At 51.7% G+C, this 27,213-nt stretch overlaps 1 protein-coding gene across 15 annotated transcripts in view; it reads left to right on the top strand.

Moving 5' to 3' along the window:
• Positions 1-27,213, top strand: part of MTSS1 (MTSS I-BAR domain containing 1) — a 158,259-nt gene that overhangs the window by 111,096 nt on the left and 19,950 nt on the right. For 8 of the 15 annotated variants that reach the window (XM_047724151.1, XM_047724150.1, XM_047724139.1 and 5 more), the window contains 4 exons: positions 13,695-13,779; positions 15,772-15,863; positions 17,241-17,315; positions 21,335-21,346. In XM_047724151.1, coding sequence (XP_047580107.1) covers positions 13,695-13,779; positions 15,772-15,863; positions 17,241-17,315; positions 21,335-21,346 — 264 coding nt within the window. Of the gene's footprint in view, positions 1-5,807; positions 5,911-13,694; positions 13,780-15,771; positions 15,864-17,240; positions 17,316-21,334; positions 21,347-27,213 lie in introns of those variants that run through there. The other 7 variants (XM_047724153.1, XM_047724147.1, XM_047724152.1 and 4 more) reach the window with 2 other exon arrangements.

Below are 27,213 nucleotides of genomic sequence, written 5' to 3' on the forward strand. Positions count from 1 at the left end.
CAGGAACATACACGGCGCAGTGGTAATAAATCAGTCCTAGCTGGTCCATGGGGTCAGGCTGCGAGCTGGACAGAGCAGGGGAAGCCTCTGTTCATGCATTTCCTCCCAAACCCCCACACAGGACACAGGGCCAGTCCATGATTTCCGGCAGCTTCCCGTGGGGTTTGTTTGATGACTGAGTTGCTGTTAGGTTTAAACCACTCATGGGTGGTTATTGTCCTTGGGAAGGGTTTGGGCTGTTAGAGGACTAGGGAAAAGAAGTGTACCGGGGAGCAGAGCAGGAAGGAGATCAGGAGTAGCTCTGATCATTGAGTAGAACGTTCACGTCCTATCCTGTGACCGGCTCTCAGGGACATCTCATGTAGGCCGGTTCGGTCAACCTTGAAGGATCATCAGGATGCTAGGATTGTGCCCTTTTTAATGGAAATTGGGCAGGACCAAGAAAACGTTTTGGGGGATGCTCGTTTATCTTTTGCTTCAAGCCCCAGCTTCTAACCACTGAGGACTCCGTGTTTCCCCAACATCTATGTACCTACCTCAAGCTTTGTAAGTCTTATTTACTGAGCAAATAACATTTTCAGGTAATATTTGAGCTGTCCCTCTCCCCCACCCTTTACTTTGGAGGACCCTAGTAACTATGAACCTGGGATTGCTTTTGCCAGATTTAATGCAGTTCCAGTACAACACAAAGGGCAGTGGGTGGTTGATTTGGCCAGAGCAGTAAGGAGATTGGAAATAACTGGGAATAGTCCTTGGTTCCCTTCACTAGTGCTTGATCTCAAGACTCAGCTGGGGAACTCGAAACTAAAACCGGTTTACGCCCTTGGATTGAACAGATGGAGGATGGATGGGCGGGGATGGCCAGCCCGTGGGGTCCTGGGGACGCTTGGCTTGCGTCACAGTGCTGCTCTCCTGCCTGCCTCAGCCTTCTACCTGCTTTCTCTGGTTGGAAGAGCCAATGTCCTGTTTGCCGTTTCAGGGTTAGTTAGAAGAAACCGGATCAGAAACCATTGCAGAGTCATGCAGAAACGATTTGGGGAAGGTGTGGCCTGAGATAGAAATGGAGGGGGAGAGGAGGAGGATATGGAGTGACCTTGGGTGAATCTGGGTAGGAAATTAGCTGCAACACAGAAGCCTGTCCGCATCCCGTGTGCCACTAATGGAGTCTTGGCTGATGCTGCCGCTCTTCCTGTAGAGCCTGACATCTGAGCTGCTCTTGCCTAGTTCCCTGTCACACTGGTAGGTGGGGGTGGGCAGCAGGCACGGAGAAGAAGGGTGGGGACCCGGGGGAGGTACTGAGAGAATTGGGAAGAGCCAGCCTTATAAGCTTGGAACTCGGAGCTCAAGCACGCCTGCGGGTTCCCATGTACGGAGGTTTGCTGAGCACCTACTGTGTCCAGAGATGTGTACACATCCCATTGTGTGCCATTTTATGAGATGTCAATGTTTCTAGATAACAAAGAGATCTCAAATTAGACTAAGCAAAGATGGGGTCTCCACAAAACTGCTATAGAGGCTCCTCTTGGGACAGGTCAGGAGCTGAAAGGGTGATTTTGGGAAGGACACTCCTAGTGAGTAGGGAAGGGTCCTTTGCATGAATAAAGAGCATCCTGCTGCAAAGGAAGCTGGTGGGAGGCCATCTGCTGAGACTGTCCGTGTCTTCCTGGGGGAGCCAGGGCCTTGCATGCAGACCAGCCAGCCGGCACAGAGCCCAGCAGGGATGTGGCCACGGTGGTCCGAATCTCGCTCATGAAACAGATGTTTGAGTGGAAGGGTTTTTATGTTCCTTCAGTTACAGCAAGGGCAGAGTGTGAAAACCTGACTTCTTATTCATTAGATATTCTGAGATATATTTGCAACAGTGAGTTGTCCTGAAGAAAGTTTCAAAGGTCTGTAGACTCACCCCTGGGTACAGATCCTGAATTCTACTGTGTGACCTTGGGCAAATGACTTCACTTCCCTGAGCTTCCCTGTCCTCATCTGTAAAATGAGAATAATAATACCTACCTGGTAACGATACCTATATGAGGAGTAGAAGGAGGTTTTTAAAGTTGAATACAGTGTGCTTGCAACTCCCTCTTCAGTTATGAGCCACTCGTAAATGGTAGCTGTTCCTAATAATTTGGAAAGCAGCAAGGTTGCTTCCTGAGAACTGATGAAGTCAACATATTCTGGCATAGTTTGCAGGGGGTACAGAAGCCCCTTAAAGGAACAGAGTAGTTCATAGGCCAGCAATACATTTCTGGATAGCAGAGGTTTCAAGGTTAAACTGTTGGTCACAGGGAAGGTCTGGTACCAGCGGAAGCAGAACCAGGGGACAGCTAAGGAGACAGCATCAAGGGCTCAGCCTTGGGGGTTTCATCACTTTTGGGGAGGTGGATGTATCAGGCTTTCTCTGATCCCCAAGATACTGCCCTCTCCTGTGTCCATATTGTTCATCAGGCCCCCTTCTCTGTGATCTGCCCTTCCCTGAAGGCCACCTGGGAGGTAATGCCCGCATCAGTGGCTGTAAGCATCTTATCCTCCCGGCAGTTCAGTTTCACAGGCTAAGAAAGCCCAGCCGCCCACATCTGCCTAGTTGGCTCCCTTGAGCTGAGCACCTGGCTCCAGTGGGGGGCGTCTTTCTGTGCCTGTGCATCAGCAGCAGACCCTCGCCATGGGCACTGGTCGTGGCAGCTGTCTGGGGGGCCAGTGGCATTTCCTGGTTGATACCCACCTCCCCCAGCACGTTCCAGCTGGGCACTGTTACGTCCAGAACAGGGGGAGGGAAGGATCGCCGTCGGAGTGCGTTCGTGGCGGCTCCGTCTTCCCCGGCGAGTGAGCGGGTCCGCGTGTTTGTGTTTCCATATTACCGCTCTCGCTTTGCTTTTAAAACAGCAACAAAGAAAGAGGAATATTGGTCTTTGTGGCTGCCAGTACCGTGCATGCCAGACTCTCGTGCTTGCTGAAGCCGCCAGATGGTGGTGGGACTGTGTGCGGTTTTGTTTCCTCTGCTTTTTGAAAAGTCGTGAAGTGGGAGAGGCTGGGGAGTGTGAGCTTGGCTGCGAGATTGTCAGCTGATAACAGTTTGCGGTGTCTTCCACCCTGCGTGTGGGCACAAGGGTGTCTTCCCAAAATGTGTTGCTGACCCTGCGCAGCATTCGCTGAGTGCACAGTATTAGCTGTCCCGTAAACACCAGCTGGATTGTCCTTCACCGCTCAGCCGCGTACAGTAGCTGAATAATACGTTTTTTCAAACAGGAAACTCCATGTGCTTTTCTCTTCCATGAAGATGGAAGCGGGTGGTGGGGATTGCCATTGTAGCAAAAGGGAAGTTAGGCTTCCTTTGTGGGGGAGCTTTTTAAGGGCTTCTTTTTAAAAAAAATCTTTGTAATTTTTTTCACTTTCGTCCTAAGGGACCCCATGAGGACAAAGGGGCAGGTCCTCCCACTGCTTAAAATACCGTTCACGTTTCTCATCGTCCCTGAGATCAGATCGTGGATTTGTTGCAAGAACATTTGGGTGATCTAAGTAGCACATGCAGAAGTGTTCTTCAACCATCGCCAAGGTTAACATAAGGTGTTCGGGTGCTGTTGGGTGGTTGACGTCAGACCGGTGTTTCTACTGAGTGGAGCCACTTACGTGGCTGATATACATGGTAACCGGTCTGCATGGTAACCCACGATACCGCGACTGATTGTTTCTTTCTCTTCCCCTCACCTCCCCGTCCCCTCCGTTAAACAAATATAGGGCGTCAAATGATATTACCTTTTCCCTGTTGTCCATCTCTCTGTGCCCAAGGATAAAAATAAAATGTTGATGAAACCGGAAGAAGCAGTTAATGTGTTCTTAATATCCTGCATGCCTTCTTTGACCTTTAATGAAAATGATGGTGCCCCTGACAGGAACCAGCCGCCACACAAATGCGCAGGGATGGGCTTGGGTGTGTTTCCCAAACACGAGAAAGGACAGCCAGTGTCCGGCTCCCCAGAGGGCGTCAGGAGCTTCTCTGCTAATTAAGGCAACAGTGTGACGCTGAACAATAAGGCACTGCTGGTTTGTTGCTTGGTGTGTTTTCTAAGGGACTTTCCAGCCCAAAGGTCACCCTGCAAATTCCTTGCTTCTAAGTTCAGATGAGCTGTGTGTTCCACGAGGCCCGGAGCTGTCTCCCCAGTCATGGCCCAGGAACGGGACCGCAGCAGCATTTCCTCGGTGTTTGTTGAGTGTAGGAGCGCTGTCCCGTCTCTTCTCCAGCATCCTGGCTGCCATAAGATGCTTTGCCTTAAAGGAAGCAAGAGGGTCAGCTGGTCCAGCCTGGAGGTCACCTGGAAAGTCCTCTTTCTGGAGCCTCAGGTAGGTACGCCTACCTCCAGCTGAGCTCCCGTTGGTGCCCTGCCTGGAGTACCCGAGTGCTCCCTACAGACCCATTATTTTGTTGGTCCAGCTGTGGTGGTGCCCCTGATGGCCCTTTGCACTTGGCCCTTGGATTGGATATTTCAATATTTGGACTGATATTTGGATATTTGGGTAAACCATCACTTAGAGCTGTGAGGACCCTGAAACCTGCCTACGAGATGGCAGAAGTGGGGCGCCAGCTTCCCTGTCAGGGGAAGCCATGGTGGCTGTGGCGTGTGCCGGCAGATGGTGTCCCCAGCCGTGCCCTGCACCGTTTGGCCAGAGCGGCAGCTGACGCACGCTGAGGCAGCTTCTGTGATGCCCTGCCCGGGCAGTCTTCCAGCCGGCCATCAAGGTGAAAGACACCTGATGTTTTAAGACTTCGGGGCTCTAGAAGAGCAGGGGCTGGAGAGGAAGGACAGACATACTCTCTCCTCGTATACAGAACCCGCAATGTTGATTTGTTCTTAATATCCTGAGTGCTGTGAGCAGGAGAGCTCCTGAGTGGCCTGTGAAGGTACCAAGCAGCGGAGTCCGTGGGACCTTCCCTTTCCATCCTTTACAGGAAGGAGGCCGGTGACACAATTGTCTTGATCTTTGCGATGTAAAAGTAAACAGCAGAGACAGAGGGCTGGGGACACCTTCAAAGGCTGGCTAGCCAAGGACAGCTGCCTGCCTGTTTCGGAGGCCTGGGGACACCGAGAGACTGGAGCTCGCTGCAGCCAGCTGACCGTGAACCTCTTGATACCACAGCCCTGAGTTCCATCAAATGACCGCTTTGTTGATGCATAACTAAGGACCAGCAGGCCTTTCCAAGACAGACCCTCTGGACCACTCTTCTCAGCCTCTGGTCTCCTGAGATGCTTGGACAGAAGGAATAACCCGGGCTTTCGCAGAAAGTGCCTTTGTCCTGTTAACTTGCCTTCCATGTTCTCATCAGCCAGCTTCTTGGCGAAGGGCTGTATTCCACGTGGGAGAAGTGAGGGCCGTGCTCTGGGGGCTGGCACATCAATGTGGGCAGAGTCACCCTGGCCTCTGCCTTCCTGGAGGACGTGGCTGATTATCGCCACACCAGAGTCCTTCTTAATGTGCCCGTCAATGTAACCAGTGCTCTGTATTTCTCTAGAAACTGTACCAACCCCTGCCTTCAGCAAGCTCATAGCTGGTAGGCTTCTCTGTATATCCACACAGTATGACAATTGTTAAATTATTTAATTATAAGGTATATAAATCTTCGCAATGTGCATATCAAATCCAGATCGGTTATTTCTGCAAAATAAGTGGAATGCTTGAAATAGGGGATAGAAACGAGTTGCTTCTTAGAAATACTGCCGTCGGATGGCATACGGATGAGGCAGTTGTGAAAGATCGGGGACAAGATTGTGAAAAATTGTAACTGGGATACTCCAGGCTGTTTCACAGGAAGCCCAAACTCTGACTCACAGGTGATGCCTTCCGGGTGTGATGTGTGCCACAGAGACCCGAGACCTGAGTCGGCAGTGCTGTTTACTAGAAAACAGTCTTCCACATTTGAGTGTAAGCAAGTTAGACCCTTTCTGAGGTCCCACAGCTAGTGGGGGGACTGAGCTGGGCTTTGAACCCACATCACTTCACTTCGAAGCCTCTCTCTTAACCCTGTGTCTCTACTGCTTTTCTTCTTGATCCCTGTGTTAACTTGGGACATGGCAGGGAGTTGCCACGACGTCAGGTCAACCATGGTGAGCGTGCCACTGTGGGGTCTCTGTGGCCTGCAGGCTGCGTGGGGTCTCGATGTCACTCAGATGGGCAGCCCTGGGGCTGAGGGGATGGAGTATGGCTGGGGCGGGGCCCCCAGAACTCCTTTGAGGTGGGGGAGGGGACGGGGTCACATACCACAACAGGTGCAATCTGGTGTGCATCAAAGCAGATAGATTTCGGGAAAAGGTTCCTGATACAAACATGTCGCAGGGGCGGGTGACCGTCTTATTTGATACGAGTGGCGTATCTGGCTTGTTTGGTGCGCGTGTGCCCGGGAGCCACACACAGCCACTGCTCTTGGATCTCGTCAACTTCAACTGGGTGGACACGGGAGGTGGTTTCATGCATCTGCATGCACGAGGATGGAGTCCCCTCCGGGCTCTGGTACATGGCACCTGTGTATAGGGTCCCATGTCACCGATCTTCAGAGACACTATGGGGCTGTCAGTGCTTCTCTGGCCTGTGTCCAGACAGAAGGCACGAGCCGTTGAGTGGCTACAGGTCACTTTTGTGTTCCACACCCTTGTTCCTCTGTGCCCATGTTGGTCCCGTGAAGGAGCCCTTCCCAGCTGCGCAGACGGTGGAGCTTCTGTGCCTGGGAGTGGGCACGTGTCCTCCTCCCTTTCATGGCTGCATGGATCCTTCTGGTATTTTACACGGGAACATAAGCTGCCTCTGGTGCATCAGTGTGTCCCTAGGGCTGTCAGGGAGGGGGTCAGTGCCTGTTGACTTTATGGGGAATGTCCATTGCGTGTTTTGGAATTACTGTTTCTCCAATGGCAAGTGGGGTAGTTTCTCCACATGAGCAGCGGGTGCCTGTCACCTCCGCTCAGGAAGCCGGGGGTGGGCAGCGAGCTGGCCTCTTGGAGCGGCTGCAGTGTGTGTGTGTGGGGGGGTGGGCACTGCTGTCCCAGGGCAGAGGAGAGCTGTGGCTTCTCCAGGCCCAGTGCCCAGATCAGAGTGCCGTCCTTATGGGAGAAGGTCACTGTTCCCCTGGGCTAGTGGTTCTCAACAGGGGTGAGTCTGCCCCTCCCCGCCCCGCCAAGCCCAGGAGACATTTGGTAATGTCGGGAGACATTTCTGGTCATCCTGACGTGGGGCGTGTTGCTGGCACCTGGAGGGTCAGGGATAGACGCCGCGGGACGCCCCACAGTGCTCGGGCCAGCCCCGCATGACAAAGAAGGAGCTGGTCCCAGACATGAGCTGTGCTGGGGTCGAGAACCCCCGCGGCAGGTGAGTGGCCCCCGTCCCTCTCCTGGGGAGGCTTCCCGGAGCCTTCCCCTGTCCGGGGCTCTTTCTGACTGCTAATTAGGCTTCCAACAACTGAGCCCTCAGAGGGCCTCTGGGAAGCACAGTGACTTATAGTGGCCCCAAGCTCCGACCCAGGCGCTTCTTAAATCTTGCTTCCCCCTCCCTCTCCCCTCCCCTCTTCTGCCTCAGAAGCTGGGCCCCACAGACCGGCTTTTCAGCCCTCGCTGGCCACCTGCACGCTGGAGACCCCACCGTGGCCAGTGCATTAGGCCCCCGCTGTGTGGGGAGATGGAAGCCGCCTGCCAATGAGGCTGCGTGGAGGGGCAGGACAAGGCCACTGGATGCGTGCCACTGTGCCACCTTTCCGCACAGCCACCGGGTGGCAACTTGCAGTGAGAAGGGTGTGGCCCTGTCGGACTTTTGTGGGGAACGACCATGGCTCAGTGTCTCCTTATTTTCCCTTGTCATCCCCAGAATGGCATAAAGCAGTTCATATTCTGTTTGTGACTTTAATGTGCCTCTTTGTCCTCAGTGGGGACGTGTCCAGCTTGTCATAGTGGGAAAGGGCCTTCGGGTGTCAGTGAAAGTGGGGCTTGGATCTTAGCTCTTCCACTTCCCAACCCTGTGGCCCTCAGCAAGTTAGTTCACCCACCTGTGTTCCACTTTTCCCACTTATAAAGGGGGGACAAGAAGACCAAGCCCACAGCATGGCTGTGAAGATTGCGTTCCCTGTGCCATTTTGTAGCTGTCCCCCCCCCCCCCCCCACCTCCAACCAGTCCGCTGGCTCCTCAAGGGTCAGGCCCTTGTCATCGTCTTTGGAGTCCCTGTAATTCTTGCTGCATGGTAGACCCTTATTATGGGGTGCATTGAGTCTCCCAAAGAGATAGGTTGAAGTCTCAACCGCCAGCACCTGTGAACGGGACCACACTTGGACATGAGGTCTCTGCAGGTGTGGTAAGGTGGAGGTGAGGTCATTAGCGCGGGCCCTGATCCAGTACCGCTGCTGTCTCCATAAGGAGAAATTTGGACACAGACACATGCAGAGCAGGGATTGCCTTCACAGGTGCCTCGTGTGAAGACAGACACACCCAGGAGCCTGTCCCCAGGCAACGACGACAGACAGGAGTGAGGCATCCGCAAACGCAGGGTTGCCTGTAACCACCAGCAGCTGGAAGGAGGTGGAGACGGATTCTCCCCTGTGGGTTTCTGCAGGAGCATGGCCCTGCCCACACCTTTAGGTCAGACTCCGGCCTCTAGAAGCGTGGGACACTACATCGTTGTGGTCTGAAGCCGGCTGGTTCGGGGTGCTTTGTCATGGCCGCCCTAGGAGACAGGTGTAATACCCAGTAAGCATTTGTGGAATGGTTAAGTGTGTTCAGGTGCAAGACCTAGGATTCTGCCCCAGCATTCGTGCTCTGCTAGTCTAGCCTCTGGACTTTCTTTTTTTTCTTTTCTCTCTCTACCGTTTTTGTCCTTTGCAATCCATGCACTGTAGATCACCGAGTGACGTTGTGCTACTTTATTATAAAAACCTTTGCTTGTCACAGCAGAAGGTGCTTCTGTGCACCACACTGGAAAGAATGAGGGTTTGTGCCGTGAAGTGTATTTGTGTCCCAGCAGCTGTCTTTCAGCAGCGGGCTGCTTGCTGGTGTTCGGGAGAAGCGAAGGAGGCCTGCGCTCCCTGCCTTCTTCTCCTTTCAACTGGCAAGAAACAGAGCTGAATCGAAGATGCTATGAAAACATACCCTCTCGAAAAACAGGAACTCCAGGTCCAGAGGTTGCCTGGGCTCCATGTGTTAGTTTGGTGGCTCAGGGAGGTCCCTGGGGATGCCAGCCCCTCTGTCTTCTCTCCGGAGGACAGATCTCATCCTAAGGCAGGTGTTCCCATGGCCATCATGATAGCTGATCAGGGCCATTTTCTCCATCGACCTCCTGTCCCATCCCTGAACCAGCCACAGCCAAAGGGGTGGGATTAGGTCATTGGCCCAGACTTAACCATCTGATGGATGGGCTCTGGAGAGACACACAGTGCCCCTGGCACTCTCCAAATTAACAACTCGTATGCAGTGTTGCTGGGCAGAATGATGCCCTCCCCGAAACGGTCTCCATCCTCAGCCCCAGGACCCGGGACTGTGTTGCCAACAGTACAGGGCAAAAGGACTCTGCGGTTGTGATTCAGTTAAGGATCTTGGGATGAAGAGATTATCCTAGATTATCCAGCTGGGTCTGTAATCACAAGGGTTCTTCTAAGAAGGGCGTAGAGGATCAGTGTAAGAGAAGATGAGAGGACTGTGCAGCAGTCAGAGAAGAGCAAAGATGCTGAGCTGCTGGCTTTGAAGGTGCTGGAAGAGGCCACAAGCCAAGGGACGGATGCAGGCGGTCCCTAGAGGCTGCAAAAGACAGGGAACAGGTTCGCCCCTAGAACCTCCAGAAGGAACACGGCCCTCCTGACACCTTGGTTTTAGCCCCGTGGAACAGATTTTGGACTTCTGACTTCCAGAGCCGTAAGATAATAAATGTGCCTGGCTTTAGGCCAGTAAGTGTGTGGTGATTGATTATAAAGACAATAGGAAGGAAATACACCATTGTTTCTTTAGGTGGATTTGCATCAGTCTAGACCTTTTCTAAGAGAAGACCCTTGTATTTATTTTGAATATTCTATAGTGTGTACATGGAAGACACACAAAGATTTACGGATTGAACAAAGGACAGACCCAGCCCCTGGGCCTGCCGCCAGGTATGGGCTTGCCGGCCCCGCGATCTGCTCTCAGAGTGGTAGATGGCGGCTCCTTCCTTCAGCACCAGGGCTGGGTGCAGGAAATCCAGAAACAAGTAAGATCTTGTCCTCACTCACAAGCTGCTGAGTGTCTCAGCCATTTGATTCCATAAATATTCTCACTGTCAAATCGGATTCCTTCCAGATGTCTGCTCTGTCTTTGTAGCTAAAGCTGGTTTCCTCTGAAGCTTTTTCAAACATGCTGATTTTTTTTTTTTTTTTTGGTAAGTTTGAGCAAGGGTCAGGAAGAGCGTAAGATGTTAAGCATATCCACAGATAGAGCTATTTTTAGGGTGCCCCATGTTGCTGCGATCAGCACTAATTCCAGCAGACAGGTCCCGGGGTCCGTGGAAGGGGTCACCCGCCTGTCTCCTGCCCTGTGTCAGTTGGACAGAGATGCTGCTGTTTGGAAGTTGTCTTTGTGGTTTTTATTTTCTCCCATCTCAGGCTTTCCAGTGCTGCACAGACAGCCCGTTTAGGAAGTGCTCGTTACTGTCCCATGGGGCAGCTCTTCCTGGGAAGCCTCTGGCTTTCCTGGGGGTGACACGTGACCGGTGGCCATCTATGGAAAATGTCTGGGAAGGTAACAGAAATAATGGAGCAGAGAAATGGGGTGAGGGAATTGACCTTGAGTGATCTTTTCCAACCCTGGAAGTCTCTCTTGAGGAAACTAAGGCAGGGGTTATCTGTGGAGCAGCTGCCCACCATTGTGATCTCGGCGGTAGCTTAGCAAGGACAGGAGCTCAGTCCTCTGGTACTAGCTCGACATTTCTAGGCTCCACCGCTGGAATTTGAGAGCCGGGCTTTAAAGGCCTACTGCCCCTCAGAGCATGTCGGGAGGTAAATTTAGCAGTATTCATTTAGGCTCCTGGCTCTGCCCCTGCCCTGCCTTCCTCTGTCTGTAGTCAGAGTCATATGCTGGAAATGCATAGGCCCTGGAGGCTCAGCCCGGGTCGGAACCCCACTTCCTAGCAGCATGACTTTGGACAAATTTGGACAAAATTCATATGTCACATGTCCAAAAAGAATTTGGACAAATTCCATAAGGCACCTTTCCTATCTAGGAAATGGGGATAGTTGTCCCAGCAGAACCAGGAGTGTTTCGAGGATTGAGGGAGTTCATGGGTGCACGGCACTTCTCCCTGGGCCTGGTGCAGCCTGAGCTCTATCCAGATGTCTCCCTTTGCCATGACCTTCACCGCCGCCAGCCTGTGGCGTAGATGACCGCCTGACACTCCGGTGTTGGTCTGTGGTCTCTGCTTTATCCACCAGGGCCCCTAGAATGGGAGTCCACTTCCAGTTTATACTGTTGTCAGCAGCATTTTGAGGACCATCCTCCTGGGGAAGGATTTGCTGTGGTCCTTGGTGGTTTTCTCTGGTTAATTTTCCAGACCTAGAATTGCCACATTGAAGAGGGGACTCATTTTTAAAGGCTTTCCTGGGTGGACGCTGCCGGGTTCTCCTCCAGAAAAGGACTAGTTTACACTCCTTCCAGCAGTGCATGAGGGTGCCAGCTTCCTTGCAGGGCCAGGTTATTAACTTTTAATCAAATGAAGGCCCAGGAAAAATAGGAGATATTTCCCTGGGGATAAAGTGTTCCCGGCTTTTGCTCGTAAAGCAGCAGAGGCTTGGGAAAACCTCAAGAGAGCCCAGGAGGCTCACAGCGCGCGTGCAGACGGCGTCCTCTACTGGTTTGCCCTGGTGGAGCATGGTGAGCCGCCGCAGATGGGGATACCCTGTGGTCTCTAACTCCCTCTAGTGGCTGCAGGTGCCAGGGGCTAAAGGACGACCATTTACCAAGACTCCCGGCTGAATTCTGCCCTGCTTCAGGGGACCGTTAGCTCTTGCTCAGTTTTCTTACAACGGTGCTTCATAGACTGGGATTTTTTGCTCCCCAGGGAACACTTCATACTGTGTGGAGACATGTCTGGATGTCACAGATGGGTGACATCTGTGTGGAGACATGGCTAGATGTCACAGCCGGCTACTGATTTGTGGAAGGTCAAGGCCAGGGATACTGATAATCGTCCTACAATGCACGGACCCCTCCACCCCCACCCCCAACAAAGAATCATCCAGCCCACATGTCAGTCATATTCAGGCCAAGAAACTGTGTTTTAGAGGAACTGGGAGTGTTCTAGAAGGCTTCTTTTTTTTCAGACTAAAACAGGATATAGAAACATTAATATTGAATACATATTACTTTCAGCACTAATTTTTATTTTTTTCTTTTTTTGGTTCTGGAAACCTGTTAGTTGTGCAGAATAAAATGGAAAATAGGAGGAACTGAAAAATAGCACATTGGTGTTTCTAGAACAGCAGGCGGAGGGAGAGATGCGAACCATAATAATGTCACTAGCATGAATAAGGGATGACATTTTTCCCTGTTAACTTGGTTTGGTTGAACCTACCGTCAGTGCCAGCAGCTTTCCCTTGAAGGCCTTGTCTGTGAAAAATAGTGCTTTGTTTGACGCCCCCCACCCCGCCCCGATTTCATGAGTCCTAGTATTTTCATAACATTTATAATGAGCTTTCTGGGGCTTCATGCCGGATTACCATCTGTGGTTGTAGTGTGCTCCCCCACGCCCAAGTGCTGATTTAGGCATTGTTTCTAGGAGGGGGAAGGAGGGGAACTTCACAAATAATCTTAAAGAGGGTATGCGTGGAGGGAACAGCGTGACAAGAATTTCGGGAAAGTCAAACTGAGTTAAAGCTTACTTTCACATTTGTTGTGCCTGAGGACCTCCTTCACCAGCCTTACCCAAACCTTTAGAAAATAGTCCTCTATTTCATTTTGCTTTGGCCTCACTTGTCTCTGAATGGCTTGGAGTCTAGACGACACATCTTAAAACAGCTAGAGTGGGGGCGCCTGGGTGGCTCAGTGGGTTAAGCCGCTGCCTTCGGCTCGGGTCATGATCTCAGAGTCCTGGGATCGAGCCCCGCATCGGGCTCTCTGCTCGGCAGGGAGCCTGCTTCCTCCTCTCTCTCTCTGCCTGCCTCTCTGCCTACTTGTGATCTCGCTCTGTCAAATAAATAAATAAAAATCTTTAAAAAAAAAAACAACAGCCAGAGTGGCACTTATTAGCTGTCCTAAGTGACGCTAAGGGGATTATTTTGCCAGAAGTGGAAAGCAAAACAAAACTGAACGAAACAACAACTTTTCCTTCAATATCAGATACTATTTTGATCATCTTCCTTGAGAAATTATTTTTCACATTGCAGGTCGCGATCTGTTAGTGGGTCGTAAAATCGATTTCTGGGTCACAGTCGGCATTGAGAGAAAATCAGAGCGGAAAGTACTACTGGGCTTTTTATAGACTCAAGGTGCCTTTTATTCTGCTGATTAGAGACAAACGTGTCACCATATGTATTTACACATGTGTGTGTGCGTGTGCACACACGCACACGTATACACACGCCTGGCGAATGGCAGTGGCTTGGGTTTTGCCTCGTGGTGAAATCCGGCTTCTTTTCAGGTGATTTTGTTCTCCTCCTAGGATTTCAGTGATTCCCGCTTGCCTCCCGTGCTCAGCTCTGCCTGCGTTTCTTTTGCAGGTGGCACCAGGGAGATTGGCTCCGCCCTGACCAGGATGTGTATGAGACACAGGAGCATAGAAGCCAAGCTCAGGCAGTTCTCCAGGTGAGGAGCGCATCTCAGTCCGGATTTCACCGGCTCTTGCTGGTTGCGGGGGAAGGGGCAGTGCCTCGCTCAAAGCAGCATGTGTTTCCCCACAGCGTTGAAATGCCCGCAGCCGGTCGCGCTGCTCACTCAACTGGGCAAGTATTCGTGGGCTGTCTGCCACGTGCCAGGCTCTGGTCTGGGTGCTAGGGAGGCAGTGGGGGACCAGATGGCCCGGGGCCTGCCCGCTGGAGTCCACACCCCACTTTGTGCTCCTGTGGGTCTCCCCTGGCCCTCTGCTGGTGTGAGAGCAGGGCATCTGCTCTCTGCAGAAGATTCCGGAAGGGGAGCCGCGGGGCTGGGGAGTAGGCACATGCTGCTCCTCCATTTCCTGTGGGCCTCCTGTCCACCCTCCGTGCTGCCTGCCTCTTGTCTGTCTTACCAGCACCCAGAATGGGCAGAACTGGCAGTTCTGGTTGCCTACGGGGACTTGGAGTCACCAGTGTTTTGGTGAGGGGGGCCTTCTTCCAAGCAGATCAAACCATTCTGCTTGATGGATCGTGAGTTGTGTGAAGGGTTGCCAACATGAGAGACCTCTGCCCCTCCTGGCCGGGCCACCCTGGGAGGTGGCAGAACGTGGCAGGAAGTGGCTGGACTTGGAGACAGATAGGCCTGGGTTTGAACCCCGGGCGGGCCACACGGGCGTCGGCCTCTTGGTTGGAATCTCAGCTTCTGTAATATGGGGTGCTTGTGAACATTCACGGAGTGCCCACGCATTTCTAGCACAAGGTTCCCGGGTAGCAGGTGAGGACTCTGCCGCCTTCCCTCCCGCTCGCTTCCAGGCCCTGCGGCGCTTCTGGTCCCGCTTGCCATCGGGTTTATTTGCAGGCTAGTCTTGCGGTTCCCCAGCCCGTCTGAGGGATGAGGAGACAGCGGTTCAACGGGCGGTGTTTATGGAGCACCTGCTGTGTGCCACGCTCTGTCTTAAGGCGTGTGCGCGGTGGCAGTGAGTAGGACTGTGCCCTGTCCTCATGGGGCTTACACTCCAGATGCCACGACCCCTTTCACCATGTCAGGTGGTGGGAAGTGTCACAAGGTGAAATCCATGGGTAGGAGAGAGGCAGCCTCTGTTCCACACAGTGGCTAATTAGGGGGTGAGCCTGTTTGGAAGGACGATTTGAACAGAGACCTGGAAGAAAGAAGAGAGTGCGCAGTGTTGATGGCTGGCGGGTGCGTGGGGTGGGGGACACCCTGACGAGGAAAGGAGGGAATTGTACCAAGAACTTGAAGATTTTTAGGAGGCCCATGATCAAAAAGTAGTCCGAGAACACCTTCAGAGTAATCCTCACCAGAGCAATTCGAGTGATTTGTGGGAACTTCCTAATTTTCCTGCGATATCTCGGTGATGTAGGAACGTATCCATTTTCCTTCCTGGGGGGCCATGCCTCGCATGGTTCCTCTGGGTGGGGAGCCACCTGGGGACAGTGCACAAAATGACGGGACGTACCTGGGGATGTCTTTGCTGCTCTCATCCAGAAGCTGGCCCTTCAGCTTTTCCTCCCTCAGGCTGGCCGCACTTGGTCTACACTCATGACTTCTCATCCCAAAGGCACATCAGAGTCATGTGCGTTTCTTTAAAAAGTATAATATATAGTAATACTGGGGTCCCGCCCTCCAGGTTTCTGTCAGGCGGGAAGTCTGGGGTGCAGCTAGAGGGGTGACCCCTGGCCTGCAACTATGCTTGTGAACATGAGAGTGAGAGTATGAGCCAGGGAAATGGGAAGAGGGCTCGCCCCATCCAGGCGTGGTGACGGCCTCATGCCAGTCCCTGGAGAACGTTCTGAGAATAAGGTTGTTACGAAATGGTGGGATTTGGACGTGAACTTGGGCTTAGGTACTGCCTTGTCTGGCACCCAGTTGTCATGATTTACGTAGTTTTGACAACCGAGTATGAATTTTCACCAAGAATGTATCTGTTTAATTTCTCCTTTTCTTTCTTTTTTTGGGAACAAGTGCTTTGATTGATTGTCTGATAAACCCGCTTCAAGAGCAGATGGAAGAATGGAAGAAAGTGGCCAACCAGCTGGATAAAGACCACGCGAAAGGTAGGGGGCGAAGGCTGTCCGCTGCCCAGCAGCGCGTGCTCCCAGTCGGGTGGCCGGCCGCCGCCTTGGGCCCCTGCTGGCGTCCCCCGTCAGGGCCCCCTCTGGTCCCACTTCTCCCATTTCAGCGCTGGAGGATAAGGGCCCCTGAAAGCTTCCTCAGTGGTTGATGGCCCAGGCTCTCAGAGGTGTTAGTTGCGATTGGTGAATGAGACCTGGATGGTGACGACAAGCTTCGATGCCAAAGTCTGACACGTAAGACATTGGGGGCACATTTCGAAAGCCAGCCTCTCAAGAGAGGAGCTAACCTGGGTGTCCTGCCTGGGACCGCCACCCTCTCTGAATGTGCTTCGACACAGGTGACTCTGCACCGCGTGTGCCAGGCCCTGGGGGCAAAGGGGTCCCGACAGATGCCTCCCCAGTTGGTCTTCCTGGGCCCAGAGGCTGGGGTGCTGGCAGCGGGGAAGGGCAGGAGACGTCCTGCGACCTGCACTGCGTGCTGGGGAGGGAAGGCATAGGGGAGACTGGAGGCGAGAGGAAGCCAGAATGAAGGGCTGGTGCCAGCAGGTCCCCAGAGCCCTTGTGGAGAGGGCCCGGGAGTGGCGGCATGGGGTTTGGGGGAGCGAGGTGTCCAGGAAGGCTGCAAGGGAACTGGCTGAGGGGGCAGTTACTTGAATATGAGGGCAGCAAAGGAGGAGAGAAGGTCAGAGCTGTTGTCATTTCAGGTGTCTGCGTCTGGGTGAGGGCGGCACCAATGGAAGCGGACGTCTAAGAGCAGGTGTAGACTGGTAGAGGAGGAGGAAGTCATCGTTTGGGGGGACGTGTTGTCTGTATGTGGGCCGCCCCTCCTCGGGGTCTAGTGCCTGCCTTGGCGCCAGTGCGAGAGTAAGGCTAAGGCACCCGGGCCTTTCCCAGTTTGCCCCCGCACCATCCGATCTCTCACGCTGGGGTCTTGGGGGCTCCTGCTGAATTGCAACATCTGGCCAGTGTCTTGCCACATGGATTCTTTTTTGAGCAAAACACTGCGAAGTTGGGCCTTCGGGAAAGCAAATCCTATTTTCCAATTTCCTGTTTTGTGAGCCGAGAAATTGTGGATTTTTCACTTTTAGTAAAATATCCCCCCGAATGACGTCTTCCTTCACAGCTGATATGAGTGAATGCTATCAGGAAAAGACCAAGGCACATTCTGTGGTTTTTCATGTTAATAACCCCCGTGCTGTAAAATGTCAGCATGAGATTGTTATCATATGGTGGTTCTGGATAAAGCTCTGTATTGTGCATCATCGTTTCTGCTTTCTCTGATGAAAGTAATGGTTCCTCCTTAGAATGTTTTCCATTGAGCAAAGTGGTAAAATGACTCAATATTCTGCTTTTTCTTAGAATATAAAAAAGCTCGCCAAGAGATAAAAAAGAAATCCTCAGATACGCTGAAACTACAGAAGAAAGCAAAAAAAGGTAACTACACATTCTGCCATTAATAGCGTTACTTTGGGGAAACAAGCCCGTGCTTGGTTTTGACTTTGAAGCAGAAAGCATTCGATTCAGACCGCATATGATGGCCCTGGGGAGCAGGAGCGCATAGAATCCATCTGAATTAAAGTTCTCAAGTGCAGAATATCTATTAATTTGAGGCCCTTACAAAGTTGTACTTGACTTGTTCCCTCCCCCTACCTTTGTCTCCAAAATTTGACAGTTTCCATGCCTATTGTGTGTTGCAATGAAACCTATAAATTTCTTGGAAGCCTTGGGATCATGCATAAAAGCCTTCATGCAAATATCCTACTAGAGTAATTATTACAGAAATTATGTCCTTTTCTCCTCCATCTTTCACAGCCTATAATCTCTGAAACCCCTTATTAAGCCTTGTGAGGATGTTAGAAATGGCTGCAGTGGGAGCCTGTGTGGTACAGAGAGAGTTTTCATGGTGTTCGTGAGTGTGGGGGCCTTCCTAGGGAATACCAGACTGGGGCAGCGTGGCCCTCTGCCCACCTCCCTGCCTGCTGTCACCCACACACAGGCCCCCTGTCAGATCTATGACCCAGCTCTGCTCTTCCAGCGCGGACTGGGAACGTGCAGAGAAAAATCTAGCTACATCCACTTTATAGGCATTTGTGACATTTTCCTAAGACCTAAAAATCTAGGGTCTTGAACTTGAGAAGGTGACAGTCTTTCCAGACTATTCTTGATGCCTGCTTTTTGAATTTGTTCTGTCACAACTGATAAAATATTTTTGTTTTCCCCATGAGGCTCTTCTGTGTTTGGTGTATGCTTGGGACAATTTTTAGGGAAACGTTCCCAAAATCAAATTTCCTCCTTTCCTAAATGGTCAGTTCTCATTTGGAATGAGAGGAAAATACATTCAGAGAGCTGGAGTAGTTTGGTGGAAGGGGGGCAAGGACTAGACAAAGTTTTTTAAGCTTTGACATTTCTCAAAAATGTCTTGCCAGTTCAGGTGAAAACCGCAAAACCCATTTCATGATAAGGGCAGGAGAATTTGCATCCATAACCCGGTTTTCTGTCAGCATTGGCCTCACTTGTTTGTTTTGGATGTGTTTTCTTGGTCTTGGTGCTGTTCGAACATGTGCTCTATCTTCCTGGTGTCCCTGGGAGCTAGCGTTGGACAAGTAACAGGGTTTGAGGCATGGAACATTTCAGTGAGTCTAGAGGTAAATGCTTATAAATAAAACAGCCACCACCTCCATCAAATCTGGTGTCCCATGGAAGAGCTGGCTGGTCAGAATTCGGAACTGACTTCCATGTCGTTGACAGGTTGGCAGCTTTGAGATGAAAGGGATTTGGAAGGAGGGCCCAGGAAAGACACAGGTTGGGAAAGGTTTGGAAGTTTGGTAAAAAGGATGAGGGAAGAAAAAGAAGCTGTTTTCCCTCAGCTTTTCCAGAGTTCTCTTTCCAGAGGCCTTAAGTTCTTGGCTGCAGGGATAATCCTTTTATCTGAATTTTATCTGAATTCTGCGGAGGCGGAAACAGTGCATGTCTATCACTCCCTGGCATTGTCCAATTAGCACAATTTGGACCTACAGGGGAAGCCTGATAGGTTCATTGCAGTCCAGCACAAAAGGAAGTTTCTGGCAATTAGACTTGACCAAGCACTGGGTCAGACTGCTTAGAGAGGATAATGAGTTCCCCATCAAGGCATCCAATGGAAAGCTTCAGGACACCTAGGGTGCTGGACTATGTAACATGAAGAGACGCTTCTGGTCCCAGGGTTGGCAGTAGAATTGGCATTTGGTTGTGAAGCTTTGCGGGGCACTTGCGCCTGAAGGCATTGAATGGAGGCTGTGACCAGGGGTTTCTGGAAGCATTCTCTCAGCCCTAGCCACATAGCTGGTGGTCTCAGGCACCACGTCCTCCTAGACAAGGTGGCCATGGTGGTGTAGTTATGTACACGCACCAAGTCAGATCAGTTGCTTGTAATGTTCCAGATGATTTTCTCTTTACTCCAGAGTATCACCAGAAAACAGTTTTCTTTCTTTCCATTACAAAAATACTTTTTTCTAAGATATATAAGCACATTTTTTTGACTGAGTACACACATTTGTGTATTTCTGGGGTGAATGGAACCTTCTAGAAGGTACCAGAGTCCTCATTCTGGTTATAATGGAGTGCTCTCCTAGAAGGGGGATAGCCTGAGCATGGAGCAGGAATGTGACAAGTTACGGGCCAGCAGAAATCGGTTACTTGAGGCATCCAGTGATTTGGGGTCTGGTTACCTGAAGTTTCCCTTCCCACCAGAACTGCTCTCGGGGCATCTGCCTCACCTTCCAAGGTGGTGGCTTCCTGGATTCTCAGCTTATCAAGCGTTGGTAGTTTCTTCTGAGATCTACATGATGTGTTATGGTACTTCAGGTCCTTTTTATATTTTTCAGATACTTGCTTCAGATACTTTTTTTTTGTCCTGATGGAACGGAGTCTGATAACCACATAATCACTCACCTTTAATGTGTTTTCAGGAGATCACCAAGCAGCTTTCTGCCATGCCTTTTTAAAAAACTGTGGTCTTTGATCTAAGAGCTCTTCTGACTCTCCTTTTCAAAATTTCAAATGCCTCTGTGTACTTAAGTATGGTGATAGCACTGCCCTTGACGTAGGCAGACATACACGGGATGTCCTTTTTGTATGTGGCTAATATAATTTTCACTCTGCAGATAATCACCTTTTGTCACATGTTTTATTGGGCGCTTTTCCCCCTCTTTATTATAAGAGAGTGGTAATTTATAACCTAAAGGTATTTGAATATTGCCATCCAAAAAAAAAAAATTCAAACGTTTTTTGGGGGATTTGATTAGCTTTTATCTCAAAACCATTTCAGAACGACTTGGCATCTGCTCCAGCTGTGAGCGGGCGTAGCGATTTTAGTGGGAGGCAGGCTTACCCAATGCCTGCTAGGAGTAAACATGAGGCAGATGCTGGGGGCTGCAGAGACAGTAGCTACCCTCGGAGACGTTCCAGTGTGTGATGCCCAGGACTAGGGACCCAGGGCAGAGCCAGCCTGATTGACAGGCAATGGGGAGAAGACCGAGGCCACGGGAAGGCAGGGTGTGGCGTGGAGCAGACCCAACAGTCCAAGCTCTAGAAGGTGTCCGATGAGTCCTAGGCAAGCCCTGCGGCTTGATGTCAGCTCGGGTCCCAGGGCTGGCTGAGACTTCACGGGGAACGAGCGTGGGTCGATTGTGGGAAACGTGTACTGTTTCTGGCTTGTTTTGCTGTCTTACTATACAGCCAGCAGCCTCACTTCTCCTCTTACTCCCAGATTACTATTAATTTAGATGTAAAAATTAATCATGGTCAAGCATTTCTGTTTCCATCTGTAACTACTGGAAGCTTCTCAGGATTTTCTCTGAGGCTGCTGAAACTGGGGTGTTTTACTGTATTAACCCTGGAGCCCGACACTTCAGTTGTTCAATCTATCATTTTTGACCAGATAGTAAAGTATATTTATGGTAAAGACTAGAAACCCAATAAAGAGACTCACAGAGGTGCAGATGAACACGTTATTTGCCCGTCTACTAGAATTTTATTATTTTTTTTTTCATTTTCACCCCAGTTTAAATTTTGTTTCCTGGGTTTCCCTAATTACTTTTCAAGTTCTAGTAAATTATACTTGAAAGATTTTCTTGGTGAAGCATCTTAATTGGCTTCACAGGGGACTATAGGCTGCATCTCTCTTCTTAGAAACTGTGCTGTGATCTCTAGGAGGTGATGCTTGCTAACAAGGAAGGTTTCTGTTTAGAGGAGAAAGAAAAGTTTTAGCAAGTCAGGGAAGGGACTGTGGCTGCGCAGCTCTCGGTGGAGGTGGGTTTCATTGCCCCGATAGAAAATCCAGTGGCAAGCCACGGACTGTTTAACCCATGAAAGGAAGGTAAGACTGCTGCTCGAATCCCAGTTTGACTTTATTATTTTCCTTTTTGTGTCAATTGTGTATCCTGCACTTTCTCACCGTGCGCCCCCCCCGCCAGTGGACGCTCTCGGTAAGTCTCCCGTCCCGACTCTCTGGTGGCTGGTCACGATGTGGTCCTTGCTGTGGGCTTTCCGTGGTTGTCCAGACCTACGCTAATTGCCCAAGTTTTCCTGCCAGCTCGGAACAATCAGTTGTACCTACTTAATTTTCCCTAACTTTAAAAAAATCGTGTGTGTATGTGTGTGTTTTAATCATTTTCTTTCTTCGGTGTTTGGCCCTTTCATGGGTTAGCCCAACATGCTGAGGGCCTTCGCATCATCATAACTCAGTATTAGACTCATGGAAAGAAGAAATACAGAGTGATTTGCACAGGAAATCTATTTTTACATACATATATATCTGAGTATATATGTATGTGTGTGTATATCACAAAACATGTAGAACTGCACTCAATAAACCCTAAAAGTAATCCCCAAATCAAATTTGGTTGTATTAAACTAGCAAAATTTCTTTAACTCTGTCTCCCCAGGACCATCTAGTTCTTTTCAAAGTGAATAATTCGTGGTCTTTAAAAAAAAAATTGGAGTATTTCTTATTTCAGCGGAGTTTGTGAAATGTCTCATTTCAAAGGTATCAGATCTCCAAATTCAGTAATACCAGTGATTCTTCTTGACTGAATGTTGAACTTCATTCTCTGGGTGATTTGCTTTTGGAGTCTCGTGGCGATCCCTCTGTCTTGGAAAGGTCTGTCTGAGGTGTCTGTGTGATTTTTCTTGCCTTGAATGTGCCTGAGTGTCCTCTGAGAACATTTTTACCCAACAGCTCCACAGAGGTTTGAATTGGAATCTGTCCTCTCCAACAAACCCAAAAGGCCCAGATCTCCTATAACAGGTGGGGCGCTGAAATGGTCCACTGTCGTTTCACTCAGGGCCCGGCCCTGCGTCTGCTTCCCCTTATGGTGACATTGGCCTAGTTGTTACCCAGCTTTATAAGTGAGGATCTTCTCCAGCCCTCAATGTTGTGATTGTGAAACACTTTGCACAATATTTAGTGAATTTTGGGGAGGAAGGTAAGACAGCCACTTTTTTTGCATATTATTATGATAAAATTTATATATCCTAAAATTTGCCATTTTAAAGTGTATGTTTCTGTGGCTTGTAGAACATTTACAACATTGTGTGGCCATCGCCACTGTCAGATTCCAGAACATTTGCACCACCCCGAAAAGACGCCCCCTGCCTTTTGATCAGCCACTCCCTGTTCCCTCTGCTCCCAGCCCTGGACTCCCACTCATCTGCTTTCTCTCCCTATGGGTTTGCCTCTTCCAGACATTTCATATAAAAAGAACTGCACAATAGGTGTCCACTCGATAACACAGAGTTTTATTGGAACCTTTGCTAAGAGCCTGGCATGAGTCCATCTGTGCAGTAAACTGGGTATTTTACTCATGTTGAATGATGGGCAGTAGGGTTGGGGTTGAGGGAAGAAACCACACAGCCCTTTGGCTCTGTAACATAGGCTCAGCTCATCTCAGGAGAAGTCTCCACAGTTCCTTCCCTGTGCAGGGTCCGTAAGGCTCAGCCACAGTGACACGATTTAATCATAGCAGTGAACTTGGGTGTAAAGACATAAGCCCTCTTAACTTTTTTTTTTTTAACGAGTTTTAAATCATTTTGGAACCTGGACATCTATATTTTAATACAGTTTCGCACCAGTTAAAATGTCCTGGTTCAACGAGAGAAAAAAAATATATAAACAAAACTCTCCTTTGGTGTAGTTACAAGTATCTACCTTGAACCCTGGGTTCCTGCATGAGCTTGGCTGGGAGCCTCTGTGAGGGAAGGAAGTTACAACTCAAAATGTATTCTGCTGGGGATATGCCCCCACCCCGAGGAACTGTGATTCTGGTGGAAGTAAACCAGTTAGTGTAATCTGGCGCGCTCTGTGCTGTGAGGACTGTGAGCAAAAGCTCTGGCGGTGGGCGACGAAGGAGGTCATCTCTGCTTGTGGGTGGGGAGGCGAAAGTGAGGAAAGGGAAAGGGGTCCGCTGGCGGAATATAGGGTGGGGGGTGTTCAAGGTAGAGGGGACAGTGTGTCCCAACACGTGGCTGTCACCATTTAGACAGGAGCACCGGAACCCTGGTCAAAGGTGACTATGTCCTGAGGGGGGTGCCCTGAGGGCACGTGTGCCTGCTACCCTGAGTCAGCTTTTCCGGAGGCTGCCAGTCTCGCCACAGGTGGACTGGACCCGCATGAGATCCACAGGGATTTCCCCCCATCCTTGTTCAGCTTCAGCTCCCTGGCTAGCCCAACCTGCCTCCAGATGGTTCCATGGCTGGGCCTCATTTCCGCTCAGACCCCAGACTGGACTAAACTCCCCGCCATCATCTCCCCCTTCCTTAGCGCCCATGCAGTGCCGGGTCTCTTCCACCGGGAGCGTGGTCTGTGCGTCCCACGGCCCCGTCAGGTGTGCGCACACGTCCCCACACGGGTTCCTTCTGCACTTGCAAACCTGGCAGAAACCACTCTCAGAATGCCCCGAGACCCGCAGCCAGGGTGGGTCGGTCTCTCTGCCTCTGGGGTAAAAACTGGATGTGTCTGGGTCTCTTCCAGACACCCCTGCCTTTGGTTCTGGACGAGGGATAGTGCCAGGAGCCCTCTTCCCCAGAGGGAGTCCCCCGCCTAAACACCTGCAGTCTGAGCTGCTGGCGGGTCGCCTGGCGTTCTTGCCCGGCCCAGGGCGGAAGACCGCTCTGCTCCGTTCCTGCTGCTGAGCTCGAGAGGCAGCCGGCCTCTCAGAAGCTGGCGGGGCTCGGCAAGGGACCCCCGCACACCTGTCCACCACCTGTGTCCTGGGTGTGCCTCTGACAGTCGTCAGGAATCGCCATCTCCTTAGGACCGGGCTGCTGGGGTGAGGATGGAGCCGAGAAGGGGCCCCCTGGTTGCTTCTGGCCGTCTGGGTTCCAAGACCCGGCCCTGGAAGTCGCTGACTGTTCTGACTGTTCTCTGCGGTCACCAACTCGCTGACATGTGTCTGCTGTCCACACAGCAACAACCCAGCCACTGTCCTTCCTAAATACTGCTGTACGTGGTGAGAGGCTGGGCCGTGGTCCCGCTGCCCCCCCGCCCCGTGCTCCCACCAGTGCAGACGGTGAAAGTGTGCTTTGGGCCCGACCGGATGCTACTTTCTGCGGAAACGGAAGCTGGAACGGTTCCTTCCGAAGCTGGGGGACCGGTGATAGCTTTAGCCTTCGGAGGAGGTTTGGCCACGTGCAGCCTGGGGACACGTCTGGGGATTTGGATCCAACTGTAACCAAGCGGGGAAGGCTGTTGAGTCGCGGCTTTGTTTCAGGCTTGGGGACCGCATTCCGGGAGCACACTCATTTAATTATGCAGGAGACAATCGACTGGGTACAAGTCTTACTTAGTGGGAAAACTTGTGCGACAGGGACAGGGGAAGAGTTTGTAATCATGAGTCAGCACTAGGGAGCCGTGGCCCGATGGATGTTCTGGCCCTTGGAAACGCCAGAGAGAGCAGCCGGTGGGTGACACAGCCAGACCTGGGAGGTGAAGCCCAGGGCTAGCGGGCTGATGGCGAAAAGCATAGCCTGGGGACAGTCCGATGCCTTCCACCTTGATGGAAGCAGGATTGGTGAATTTAACTTTATCCGCCTTGTGTGGCACTCAGGAAGGCTGTCCCTGCCTGAAATCAGTGGAGACATTGGAATTTAATGTGGAGAAACTCCTACAAAGGGCTGTTGCTTGGAGAAGGAAGCAGGTGGTCCTCAGAGCCGGCGGGTGGGTGGGGGGAATTCATTGGCCGCATTTCACAGCTGAGAAGTGTAGGTAAAAACAGGCCAAGCAGACGGCCCCCCACCCCCTGGAGGCCCAGAGCTGTGAACGCCCTTCCTTTGCAGAGCAGATCTCTGGGTGAACCTCACCCCCCACCCCCACAGCTCACCAGGGGCCTCGCCTGGGACCCTGGTTGCAGCTGGCTGGCCCCAGGAGCTGAAATGCTGAACTGTCCCTTGCCCAGTGCGGCTGTGGCCATGGGCTGGAGCACCTGGCTTCCCTGTGGCTACTCAGGAGCCGAGGGAGAGCTATTTCCTCCCTTGGCCTGGAGGGGATGCGATAGGAGCCCAGAGGAAAGGCCAGGAATTGAAAGAACAGCTTGTTGGCAATACTGATTTCTTACCCAGTGTGCTTTGCACCCCTGGTGGTTGGGGGTGGGTGGCAGGTCTGGCTCGCTGGAGGGCAAGCCGGCCTCCGTTCTCACGGGGCTAATTGTAGCCCATCTGGTGCAGTTTCTCTAATTCATAAACATTCTCCGGGAAGTCTGCTGATGAGCCCCATGCAGCCAGCCGTCGAGGGAGAGAGCTGTGAGTGCCTCCTCTGCCGGCGCCCCTGGGCCGCTAAGGAAGCAAAAGTGGCCTCTGCCCCCAAGCTGTCCCCAGGGTGGCAAAGGCATTTATGTTTGAACCTCGTCTGACACCGACCACTGAACGTGGTTCTGACACTGCCTACCCAGGTTCGCACAGATCCCAGAGGCTAAGGCCTCAGTCCCACCAAACCGCCCTCACCTGTCACTAGCCACAAGTGGTGGTCCACAGGCTACCCACACTTTGGCCTGGTCAACCTCAAAGCCGGGGTTTCCTATGGACTCCCCTCAGGCTTGCTGAATCCTTAAAAAGACTCTCAGAACTCAGGAAAGCCCTGTGCTTGGGATTGCTGGTTTGTTCTCGAGGGTACAGACGAACGCCCCGGTGAAGAGAGACACAGGGTGGGGAGGTCGCGGTGTGCGCAGAGCAGCCGTGCCTCCCCGGGCGTACAACCCCCCCCCCCCAACACTCATCGGCGTAGTCCCCAGCAGGAGTTCCTCTGGAAGGCGGCTGTCCCTGGTTTTACCCTGGCCTCATTATGGTGGCGCTATCGGTTAGGCATTGGCCATTGGTGGTTGAAAGCCTACTCGCTCTCCCCTCCCCGGAGGTCAGGGGCGCAGGCTGAAAGGCTTGGGCTTGTGGCTGCTTCTCCTGGCCAGCATCTTCCATCCTGCGGCTACCTATCTAGTCCCCTTCCCCTCCTGACACCTCGTTAGCACAACAGAGACACTGCTGGCATTCTGGAAACTCCAAGGCTTTGGGGGAAGTTCTGGGCTGGGAACCGGGGCAAAGACCACATGTATGTGTATTTGTGTTCTGTTCGAAGACAACACACTAACGTCTTATGACAGCTATGACGTGGCCACATCAGTGTGTTCGTTGTGAAGAAAATGCTTGTGCTTACAGAGCAGGCAGGGGCTGGATTTTCTTGGGGGGAGCTGGAGGTTTCCAGGAGGGGGCAGCACTCAAGCAGACTCCTGGACGTTGAATTGAGGGTGTTCGTAGAGAAGGGGGCAGGCGGGAGGAGAGGCGTGATGTTCGGGGAGCAGAACGCGTGACATCCGCACGGCTGGAAGCTGGAGGGGGGTTTCGTCGCTGTCTGATTCAGTTAATATTGAGTGGTCCCTGCTGGGCGTCCTGTCGGGGGCCAGATGCTAGATGTTCTCCCCGTGCGGAGGGAAGAGGGAAGAACGTGCTGTGTACGAGACCTTCCGTGGATGGGAGGGGGCTTGCGCCTGTTCTCAGGAGCAGGACTAGGCACAGGTGAGCTGCTGACCTGTCACAGCCTTTTTACCATGTTAAAGACGTGACTTTCAGGATCGGGAAGCCCTTATAGGCTCCTTGGCTTCTAAAAAATTCTTCTGTTCCCATGTGCATTTGGATTAGGTAGTGACCCTGCTGGATGCCCACGAACAGGTGGCTGTTGCTCTCCAGGCGGGAGATGACCGGGGCCAGGGCTCAGGGAACTGGCCACAGGGATGGAGAGAGGTGGGGGGGGGGGTTCAGGAGCTTTTTAGGGGAAATTCGAGAAAAAGGACTTGAAGGGGAGCCAAAGTTC

The sequence above is a fragment of the Lutra lutra genome, chromosome 4 (genome assembly GCF_902655055.1).
Source record: "Lutra lutra chromosome 4, mLutLut1.2, whole genome shotgun sequence".
NCBI lineage: Eukaryota > Metazoa > Chordata > Mammalia > Carnivora > Mustelidae > Lutra > Lutra lutra.